The sequence below is a fragment of the Oryzias latipes genome, chromosome 3 (assembly GCF_002234675.1).
Source record: "Oryzias latipes chromosome 3, ASM223467v1".
Classification (NCBI taxonomy): Eukaryota; Metazoa; Chordata; class Actinopteri; order Beloniformes; family Adrianichthyidae; genus Oryzias; species Oryzias latipes.
The window spans coordinates 380,475-392,501 of record NC_019861.2 but is presented as its reverse complement, the minus strand read 5'-3'; the positions used below and the strand labels follow the sequence as shown (position 1 = coordinate 392,501).

Here is a 12,027-nt window from a genome sequence, read left to right as displayed (position 1 = left end):
TCTTTGCGTTTTTTGTGCGTTGAATAAGAAATGATTTTCCCTCTCATGACTGCCTTTGCTGTTTCCCAAAGAACACACGGTGGGATGTCTGGAGTATTGTTGAAGTCTAAGAAGGTTGCCCACTCTTTTTTAAAGAATTCAAGAAATTCCTGATCCTTTAACAGAGACGTATTAAACCTCCAGGTTGTACCAGAGGGTGTGGATTTTTCCCTAGAAATGTTTACAGAGACTGGTGCATGATCACTGATAATAATTGGATGGATATTGGAGCTTTGAATATTTTTTAAAAGAGAGTTACTGATTAATAAATAGTCCAAACGGGAGTGTGAATAGTGAACTGGAGAAAAGAAGGTGAACCCTTTAGTGTTTGGGTGACATGAGCGCCAAGCGTCGCAGAGACCCAGATCATTCATGTACTGCTTTAGAATACTTGCAGATCGCCATGTACGCTGGTTTGCTGCTGTGCTGAGTCTGTCAAGTTCAGGGTCCAAAACAAGGTTGAAGTCTCCTCCTATAATGATTGTGGAGTCAGAGTGAACTGAGAGTGAGGTGAAGAATCTGTGAAAGAAGGAAGAGTCGTCAACATTAGGACCATAAATACTCACTATACAAAAGTCCTTATTCTGAATGGATATATTAATGATTACAAATCTGCCTTCTGGGTCAGTAACTGTATCCTTATGAGTAAAATTAAGATTTTTATTAATTAAAACAGCAACTCCTCGTTGTTTGGAGTTGTAACTGGCAGAGTATATAACTGGAAATTGTAAGCAGCACATAAGGTGATCCAAAGAATTTGATAAATGGGTCTCCTGCAGTAGAGCTATATCTGCTTTTAGACCATCCAGGTGATTTAACACTTTCAGTCTCTTTGGCTCAGAGCCAAGTCCACGCACATTCCAGCTAACGATGTTAAGACTGTTCATAACTGCTCTGACTGAAAAGGTGTAAAGCTAAGTAGTGCTTGTGTACCAGTCCGTGTGCGCGTGCCCGCATTGAGAAGCGCTGTGCGCGTGAACGTTTTCTGGCTATGTGAGCTGCGTGTCGCGTGCGTCCTATGAGGGCTTGTGTGAGGTGTTTGCAGTATGTCGGCGTGTGTGTGCGGGATCGCATGTGCACGCCCCTGTGTGCGCTTGTGTGTGCGCGCGCCTGCTCCGTGTATAAATAAATACTTACCGAGGATGAGTTGCTTCCAGGTGATTTACATATAATGAGGGGGGAGAGGGGGGGGGGAGAGTAAAGGAAAGAAAAAAAGAGATAGAAGGGAAAACGAAAACAACAACAAAACAACAATAGAAACATGAGTGGGACTGAGGTGACGAAGAAAAAAAAAAGACTGTTTTCCTGCGATCGAGGTGTGGATTATTGATGATCCGGTTTTCCATTCATTGAAGTAAGTTTAGCGGGTTTCTTCTGGGCAGCGCAGATGTTCTCAGCGCGGATCTGAAAGCCTTCAGCACAGCCAGGGGGTGATCTCCGGGTCCCGGAACAGCCGGCCGTCCACGTAAAGTTTGTCAACGGCCACAATCGCTCTCGAACCAGCAGCAAGATGCTTCCTCCTCAGCGGGAACAGGATCTTCCTTCTACGGAGGATTTCTGCCGGGAACTGGTCATTAACGCTGTAATGCGTGCCTCTCAGTTCCCGTCCGCGGCCCTTCACCAACTCCTTCTGTTTGAAATGTTTGAATTTAGCCACAATAGGACGCGGGCGCTGGTGGTCGGACCTTCTTCCTCCGAGGCGGTGAACCCTGTGGAAGGAGATCTTCTGCACCTCCTCCTTGGGGAGCTTCAGGTGGACCTGTAAAAAGGATCTGACGGTGGCCTCGGGGTCTTCTCCTACCTCCTCTGGAACCCCCGCGACCACTAGATTGTCCCTCATGCTCCTCGACTGAAGATCCAGGAGGGTTTCCTTGATGGATCGGTTCTCCTCGGAGAGACGGGCGGTGTCATTGCTCAGGGTCTTCACGGTCTCTCTGAGGGCCTGGTTCTCCGCTGCGAGCTCCCGCACCTGCTGCTGGCTGAATTCCAGAGACTCCCGCAGACCTTGAAATTCTCTATGGAGGATCTCCAGCAAATTGAGGCGGCCATCAAAGCTGGAGAGCTTTTTGTCAATCGAATCCAGGATATCGCTCATTCCGCTGCCCGGAGAGGACACAGCCCCGGGAGAGTCCTCAGGCCGTTCACGCTTGGCGGAGGGGGTGGTGGTGGCGGTTCTGGGCTTCACCATGTTGCAGGTATTAAAACACTCGTCAATGAAATTCTCCAGGTCCTCCAGGCTGACAGAAGCTTAATACTCTTAACAGGTTGTGTTAGTTAGCAGGAAATATTTTAATATGGCGGAAAAATGAAACAATATCGAAAATGTTTGTTCAAATGCTTACGCGCCGCCAAGTCGACTCACCACACTCGTCTCGCTGGGTCTCGCGATACTACAGCATCACCCCCCCTCCTGGTAAAGCTGCTTAACTACAACTCTTTCTAGGATTTTAGAAATAAAGGGGAGGTTTGATATTGGTCTATAGTTGACCAAGATGCTAGGATCCAAAGGACACGTCTGTCACGGAGTGAGAACTTCATAAAGGGCATTTGTTTCTGAAAGCATCAGTGGGTGCACACACTGTCCAGCTGTAAGGTTTCAACGGTTGTTGCAATTCACTTTGTTTAGTTTCCGCTTTTAGTTGTTCTCAATGTTTTATTTATTTACTTCCTGGTTTCTGAGGAGAACTTCCTGTATCCAAGAGGTCCAGTGGACATCAGCTTTTCAAAAGCTTCCTTTCATTGGAGCCATTTTCCATGGGTGACGTCACACTCGTGGTCCAGGTCTCATATCCAGTCAACGGCAGAAACCCAGAAAGAGGATTGGGAGGCGTTATGTCTTTTCATTTATTAACATGAAAAGTGAAGGGGGGGGTATATGAATTAATCAAATGAAGAAGGGAGAAAGAAAAACATTTTTACGTATCAGCATTAATTGTTGATGCAGTTTAAATATCATAAATCCAAAAGTTGACTCTTACAAAAACAGGTTCACCATATTCTGTCCATTTTGACCACATTTTATAAAAGGTTTGTGTTTGAATTCAAATTGAGAATGAAAGCTTTCCATAATGTGAATACTGTGAGTAATAGCGATCCAGTTCTCTATTGTTGGTGGTTCCTGTTCATATCATCTTTTGGTAACTGCTTTTTGACTTGGTGCCAGCAGAATATATAACCTTTTTTTTAGTTGTTTAATCCATCCAAAGTCCAGTTCTAAAAATACATAGCATTAATGTACACGTCAAATCAATCATAAACCCCTTCTCGAGATGTTTGTGAATTTCAACCCGGTAGTTTAGAATAACTGAACAGTTGGTTGGCCCTTTGCTTCCACGTCTCCAGAACTCATCTCTACTCTTTTTTTCTGAATTACATTTGCATTTATCTCTTCTATTTGTCTTATTATTTTTGATATTTCAAGCTTAATCTTCTTTTAAACGTAAAAAAATGTTTTTGTTGCAATTTTGTTAGTTTATCTTCTACCTTTTTTACTTGATTTCCTTTTTTCTGCTGGGCTGAAATACTAATTAAGTCAGTTTAAAAATAACACCTAGTTTTCAGACAGTTATTTTACTTTCATTCAAATTAATTCAATTAAGTAGGTGTAACTTTGGTGCTGCTGTTAGATCGGCACCGCAAGGGATTGTGGGATACCATTCCCTTAGCCTGTCTGGACGGACTTGGGTTTAAGTGTGGCTTTTTGACCAATTGTGTTTAGTTGTTTATCTGTTTTACTGTGTTTTGTTGAGTTATTTTGTCCTACTTTGCTTAAGTCTCTGCAACATGAGGGAGAGGGAGGGAGAGGATGATGAGTTTATATGGAAGCCCTACAGCCACATAATGTAATGACAATGTCGGAAAATTCTTAAATGGATGTACTCTCCAAACAAATAGTGTTGTTGTCTTTATAGTTATAAAAATAAGTATATCTGCCATCTCAAACTTAGACATATCAGAGTTCAAGAATTATAATTCATTAAGATGGAAAAAAGATTAATTGAATTGGAGTAATATGACATTTAGTTAAATAAATATGTAAATTTGAGTTGAATAAACATTAATTAAGTTTTATAGACGTAAGAAATTAGGTTGAATAAATTTAACTCAATTATTTGTTACCAATAGAAGTAATTCATTTAAGTTGGCAAAATTGGATAAGTTATATATATATATATATATATTGTAGCTGCTCCTTAAGTTTTTCAATATGATCAGGAAAAAGCCACGCTCCGACTGCTGATCTTTTGGTTGTTTATTTCTTACGTAACCAAACGAATCACCGTGAAAAACTAAAGAAAAACAAATTACACTTTCAGAATACACGTATACATAAAGATTTACAACTGTCATGATCGAACTCTATGAAGACCCAGATGCTGGAACCCGGAAGAAACTCAGGAGACGAGGCAGAGTCAGAAGTTTTAATCTGAGAGGGGATGAGAGTCGTGAACGAAGAGGAGCGCCGAGGACGGCGTACACAGCCTGTGACGAGGTGGAGCGCCGGGGACGGCGAGCACAGTCTGGAGCGAGTGGTGGAGCCGAGGACGGCGAAACAGGAACGAGGCGAGGAACCAGCGTGACCAGTGGTGAGATGACCGGAGTGTGTATAACGGACTGGCGTAGTATGCTGGGATGGATCTCCTTAAGGTCTGCCAGGTGATGAGATGATGCAGGTCAGCTGGTTCCAATGAAGGAGCAGGGAGGGGAGGGGTAGCAGCCGGAGGCACCGTGACAACAACATTACAATATGATGAAACAACATTACCGTGTGCCCTCTGATCAAATTTTAAGGAGTTGCTTTTCCATTTGAAAGTCTTTGCCCCGTGCTCTGTTCCGTCTTCTTCCAGCTTGTTCTCTGCTTTCTTTCTTATAACGCTAATGCTGCCCCATCAGAATTTTTATGACCAAACGCATGGACAGCGCATGCACAGTCAATTTTTCAGTTCACCACAAGGGGTCAGCAATGAGTCACAAGAAATTGAACATATTGAACATTTCTTCTTCCACTTTCGGCTTCTCCCATCAGGGGTCGCCACAGCGAACAAGTCGCATGGTAAATTTGGCAATGTTTTACGCCGGATGCCCTTCCTGACGCAACCTTCTCTAACCGGGCTTGGAACCGGCAGAGGTAGAGAAGGGAACAGGGAGCAGCCTGGAGTCGAACCCGGGTTTCACGGACGGAGGGCGCCGCAAACCAGCACGAGCTAAACTGGCTCTTTTGAACATTTACAAAATGAAAACATATTTCGTGACAGCTACTTTGTATGTACACATGTTAAATCTTGTAATTTTCAAAAATAACAGTATAAAGAACCTTAAACCGTTAACCTTAATTTTTAACATCTTACTCATGTTGTACAAGAACTACAAGTTTTTGAACTGGCCGTTCAAGAAAAGACACTTTTCTCAAATGTTCACCCTTTTCTCCCAAATCTCACCGTATCCCAGTCAGAGGATCTAGAGAACCTCTCGAGAAAACTGTCCCTCTGCTGTGCTTGTGTTTTTAGAACTTTTACCTCAGGGTCTAAAAGCTCTGGAGAATGGTGTTTTGTGACAAATGTTTGTTCCCATAGAAAACTAGGTCCAGTGATCCAGTTTGATTCAATCAGCTCTGCCATCTTGAGTCCTCTAGATGCATGATCTGCTGGATTTTGGTCTGTCTCAATGTAAAACCACTGGTTTGGGTCTGAGAGGTTTCTGATTTTCTGCACTCGATTGGCAACAAAAACATGAAAGCGACGCGCTTCATTTTTTATGTACCCTAGTACCACCTGGGAATCTGTCCAGAAAAACTCTTCGTCTATTTTCAGCTCAAGCTCTGTTCGGAGAAGATTACTTACTCCTGCAGAGACTGCTGCAGCTGTCAGTTCCAGACGTGGTATAGTCACTACTCTTGTGGGTGCTACTCTTGCCTTTGCCATAACCAGGGCACAGTGTACTTTGTCACTTGACACAACCCTTAAATATGAACACTGCCCGTAGCCGCTACTGCTGGCATCTGAGAAATGATGCAACTCTATTTTCTGGATTGCACCAATGTCTTCAGGGATGAGACGTCTTTTTATTTGCACCTTTGGAAGGTTTTCCAGATCCCCAAGCCATGCTTTCCATTTGGTCTCCAATGCAGGTGGGAGGGGTTCATCCCATCCAACTCCACGTTTACACATTTCTTGAAGAACTTGCTTTCCAGTTAGTATGAAGGGAGAAAGAAATCCTAGTGGATCATACACGCTTGCGACAGTTGACAGGATTCCTCTCCGTGTGTTTTGCTTTTCTTTGAGATTGACACTGAACGAAAATGTATCTGTTTCCACATTCCATTTGACTCCAAGAACACTTTGCATTGGAAGTTCAGAGTAGTTCAGACTTAAGTCTTTGCCATTACAAGCACGCTCAGACACTGGTATAGCATCCATGACCTCTTTCTTGTTGCACATGAATTTGTGTAGACGCAACTTTCCCTTTTTGCAAATTTCTTGTGCTTCACTGACTAGCTGTTTTGCCTTTTGGATTGAATCAAGACTGATGAGACCGTCATCCACATAGAAGTTTTTGTGAATAAAGCTGGCTGCTTCGGGGTATTCCTTCTCGTGTTCTTGAGCAAGAAACTTCAGGCCATAGTTTGCAAATCCTGGCGAAGATGCTGCTCCAAAAATATGAACTCGCATGCGATAGTCTTTGGGTTCACTATCAATATTTCCATCCTGCAACCACATAAATCTTCTCTGTCCTTGGGGCAAACATGAAAACAATGAAACACCTTTCCACATCACAACTGATTGCAACTTGGTGTTGGCGGAACCTGCAAAGAACTCCTATGAGAGTATTAGTTAGGTCTGGGCCAGTCAGCAGATGATCATTTAGAGAGGTGCCTTCACTTTTAGCAGCACAGTCAAACACAACTCTGATTTTCTCTGGTTTTCTTGGATGATAAACTCCGTGGTGAGGAATATACCATGTGTTACCATCCTGAGATGTGCTGTCTGCTTCTTCTGCATCACCATCCTCAAACACACTGGCCATGAATCTCACATAGTCTTCTTTGTTTTTTTGGATTTCTTTGCATCTTTCCTTTTAGATGTTTCGAGCGGAGTTTTGCAAGCTGTTTATTGTTTGGAAGTTGAGGGCGCTCTTTTGAAAGGTAGAGGCATTTCCAAACGGTCGTCGCTGTTGTAGTGAATGTTTTCATTCAGGAACTGCAGAAACTGGAAGTCTTCCTGAGATATGTTTCCTTCTGAAGGATTTGTGTCCATAAAATCTGTTTCCAACACTTTAATGACTGAAGAAGGTGTGATGGATGGCAGCTCTTTCACGTTAAGACGATGGCATGTTCCAGTTACATCTACAGCACTTGTCCAAGGCTTCATGGATCCCACTATACTCCATCCTAAGTCTGTTTTCACTGCATAGGGGTCATGGTCGTTGCCTGGGATTACTTTTCTTGGTTTTAGAGCTCTTGCACAATCATAACCAATCAGAAGTGCTGCAGGACAATCCAACAGATTGGGTATTTCTTTTGCAATACTGTGCAAGTGAGGCCATGCTTCTGCTGTTTTACAAGTGGGTACACTGTTTTGTTCAAGCGGAATGTACTCACGAGTATATGTGGGCGGTAGTTCTATGTACTCTTGTGAGTATTACCCTCTTACTTTTAATCCACTTACTCGATAACTTGGCATGATTGAACCTTTGTCTGTCATTGTTGTGAGTTTTGACTTCACAGGTTCAGAGCTGCTTTGAGCTTGTCCGAAATTTCTTTGTCAATGAATGTATTGCTGCTCTGTGTGTCTAGCAAAGCGTAAACCAAGGTCTCTTGTTCATTACCTTTTGTGCATGACAGCCAGACAGGAACAATCATTGACGTGTGATCACTGTGGTCCACTGTCACATTGTTAGACACTGCTGATGCAGTTTCCTCTGCCATCTGCGTCTCACATTTGCCCACTTTAGGATGATCTTCATGAAGTGGAGTGGGATGGTTTTTCCTGCAGATATTACAGTTGGCTTTCTGGCGGCAGTTCCTTGAAATGTGTCCAACTCTGAGGCAGCCAAAACACATATTGTTTTCAATAACAAACTTTTTCTTTTCTTGAAATGACATTGCTGCGAATTTTTCACATTTGTAGATAAAGTGACTTTCCTTACAGCAAATAAATTCAATCCGACTTTTGTTCCGAGCTGGAAAGGTGTCAGGATTTGATTTGTTACTCTGCACTGCACCACAGGTCCTTGAGTTTTTGATTGTCTTTGTTGTAATCAAGGCACTTGCTTTATAGCGTTTTTGCTCCTTGCCTGGGTTCTCAAGTCCTTTTAATGCAAACAAAGATGAGACTGGAATGCATGCTATTTGCACTTCTTTTGCCACAAACTCTGCAAACTCAACAAATCCAGGATATTCCTTTTCCTCATCCAACGTTTTAGACACATGTCTATTCCATCGAGCAGTCACCCAGTCAGGAAGTTTCAGGAGTATTTTTTTTCCTCACAGTCATCCAAAATCTTGAGACCTTGCACATAGGGCATTGCATTCTTACACGAAATGAGAAAATCACTGAACTCTCTCAATCTAAGCGACTCTTTTGACCCAATCTTTGGCCAGCTGCTTAGTTTTCCTCTGAATGCTCTCTGAATTACAAAAGGATGGCCATATCGCTTATTCAAGGCCCCCCAAGCCTGAACGTAGGCTTCCTCGTCACTGCGATAGAACGTTTCCTCCAACACACTAAGAGCTTCTCCACTTATGTATTTTTTCAAATAGAACAGTCTGTGCTGAATTTACACAACCACTTTCTATAAGAGCCTTGAAACATGTTCTCCACTCTACAAACTTGAGAGGATCTCCACTAAACACAAATGGTTCTAGAGCTGGAAGTCTCGTCATTGTCAGGGATTCTTTCAGTGCCTCAACTAGGGACACCTCACTATCTTTACCTGGGATCTGAATGTCACTAGTTTGGGGAACTGCAACTTTCTCGGAATCCTGAACATTTCTTGTGACTGGAAAAGGAAGTGGAGATGCACTCAGATGAACTTGAGGTTGCAAGGAACTGTGCCACTGTTCTATCGGCTGACTTAGTGAAGTGGCTTCTGCCTCAATGTCTCTGATTTCAGCATTTGCCTTTGTTTCCTCTTCGACATACACATTATATTCTGCTTCGATTGCCTCAAGATCAGAAGATGGCATCAGGCGCACAGAGAAGGACAGGCTAGCACGTCTGGGTAGGAAGGGGAGAGAAGGAGAGTCACAGCAAGATCATCCAAACAGACAGAGTTTTGACAGTGCAGGACAGTCAAAACTCCAGAGACTGGAAACTGAATCTGTCAGCATCCACAGAAACAGTCTCACCCAAAAAACTGTCAGGAGGACAGGAATGGGGCAGACAAACATTGCAAGAGTCTCTTGAGAGTCTGTTGCTGCAGAAGACCCTCCGGCAGGGGTCCTGTTGCAGAGGCTGTTTAGAAGCACTCATCCAGAGTACTGGTACCGGTGGAGACGGGCAGGATCCAGACAAAAAGCAGACAAACGGGAGCCAGCACAGTCTTTGTAGATGACAACCAGACAGGGATAGATTACATTTCAGTCCTCTTGGTCTTCAAAATGAAGCATCTCGGGGCATTACTTCAAAGTAGAGATCTTTCAACACGGCGCCACAGGACCTCTGATTGGGTCTGTACATTGACTTAACTAGACGCCTCTGGAATCACATTCGGTGTGAACGCAGCATTAAGATTCTGGAGAAATGAAAAGCTCTTTTTTTCACTCATTGGACATATCTAGTGGGGATCCAGACTGATCAAAACGGATGACATTTCTATCCATCATCTGAAACTGCTGAACCCTTTATTTGGGTCACAGGGTTGCTGGTGCCTCTCCCAGCTACTGGTGGGCCAAGGCAGGCACACCCTGAAAGGTTTGCCAGTCTGTCGTAGGGCCACACAAGCCATGATCAGCTGTTTCTAGTGAAAACACTGATCAAAAGGTCATTCTACTCACTGTCATTTATCACATCATTCCAGCTGTTTGAGTCCCATAACACAGCGGTCCCCAGACCCCGGGCCGTGGACCGGTACTGGTCCGTGGGTCATTTGGTACCGGGCCGCACAGACAGAATAAACAGCTGACATGACATGACTGTTTTATTTATTTCAGAATCTGAAAGATGTTTTACTTTGAAAAATACTCTTTTACATCCGTCTCTGTCACTCTTGACGCAGGCCAAGGCGCTTTTCTCGGTCACATGATAGGTTACCGCTAAAATAAAACCCAGGAGCTAGCAAAATGAGTAAAAACAAACGTCTTTGGAAAATTTCTTTGCCAAGTGGAAAAGGCCCAGCCAGGAGACAGAAGAGGAGCCTTCCACTCCCAAAAAAAGAAAGCTCCATTTAATAGACAGCACTTCTTTTTGCACCATGAGTGTGGAAGGGGAGAGGAGGATGAGGCCTGTGCGATGTACAGTGTTATGCGTGTCAAAATTAGAGCTCAGAGTTTGTCTTGTCACGTCTCTCTGCCTCTTTCATCGCAGCGTTGCTTCAGTATTTGTCTGCCACATCTTAAAGGCTGGTCCGTGACAACGTTGTCTGACGTCAAACGGGTCCGTGGTTGTGTGTGTGTGTTCGGATCCGCTGGTTTAAAGGATGCTTCCAGAAATTTGTGCAGGAACAAAAATCCAGACTAACTTTTCATTCATTCTTTTAGCGTTTACCTTATCTGTTTTCATAGTGGAAGCTTTGTGCATCCTTTTTTGTTCTGAATTCCCAAGATGTCCTTCTGTGATTCTGTGTTTCAGTGGACAGTTTGCAATTGTAAAGCACTGCAAAGAGAAGAGCACAGGTCTGGAATTTGCTGCCAAGTTCATCAAGAAACGGCAGCGCACTGGGAGCTCCCGGGGGGTGCGTCGAGAGGAAATAGAGCGGGAGGTCAGCATCCTGCAGCAGATCCAGCACCCAAACATCATCATGCTGCACGACGTCTACGAGAACCGCACTGATGTCGTCCTCATCCTGGAGCTGTGAGTCAACGAAACTTAGACTTTAATCAAACCTTCATTTACACCAATAGTTAACACCGAAATTTGGTTGGATGCCCGTTTGAGTATTTTATATTTACACAATGAAAATACACACTTTAAATTGAATGTATAAATCTTTCACTCACCGCCTCTGAGTATTGATTCATTAGGTTAAAAGGTTTTGTGTAGACTTGTTTACATACGTGTAAATTATTATTATTACTGTATTTCACACAGGAAACATTTCCGTTCTCAAGTCTGACTTTAAGAAGTAATTCAACCTTTTAAGGTTAAATGAACCATGAACAGCCACCTTAAAAAGCCACTCCAATGAAAATCCTCTTTTTGGGTTTTTAAAATGTTCTTGCAGCATTTTCTCATTATAGAAGATCTATACAAAGGAATTTGGGATTAAAACTGCATTTCTGAATATTTATTAATTCAAATCCCGTTGGATCAGAAAAATGGATGTTTGAAAAGGTTCACACTAATGATGCAGTGAACTGTCAAAGTCTCTTCTCCACTCTGCCAACTGGATTCTGGCTCATTGGATGAACGGGGAGTTAAACCCTGGTTTCCTGCGTGAGTTTAGATACAGAATAACTGCAGGAAAGACAATGAAAATGGCCAAAGATGGCATTATAAAGTGTCATAAACAGATTTGTTGTGATCTGTTGTTTTCTCTGTACGTACTTATTTCTTGTAATTCTCTACAAATGAAAGTTTAGACTGAATTTAAAAAGGGGCTTTTACTCATTAAGCTGTTAACCTTCCTCCAAATGCCCTTTTTGAACTTTGGATATTGTCGTCTATTGTTTTACTTCTGTTTATGATGTGTATTTTTATTTTATCAGTTCCTAATAAATAAATGAAACAAACTCTATTGTAAAATGGAACTAAATGGTTTTGAGAGCTTAAGTGGTTTTGTTCTTTAAATCATTTGGAGAAGAAATGGGGTTTTTTGTTGTTTTTTACCAGG

At 42.8% G+C, this 12,027-nt stretch overlaps 1 protein-coding gene across 1 annotated transcript in view; it reads left to right on the top strand.

Moving 5' to 3' along the window:
* LOC101170149 (death-associated protein kinase 2-like) overlaps positions 1–12,027 on the top strand; it is a 51,507-nt gene that overhangs the window by 16,167 nt on the left and 23,313 nt on the right. Inside the window, exon 2 of the mRNA XM_023951221.1 lies at positions 10,827–11,048. Coding sequence (XP_023806989.1) covers positions 10,827–11,048 — 222 coding nt within the window. The remainder of the gene's footprint in view (positions 1–10,826; positions 11,049–12,027) is intronic.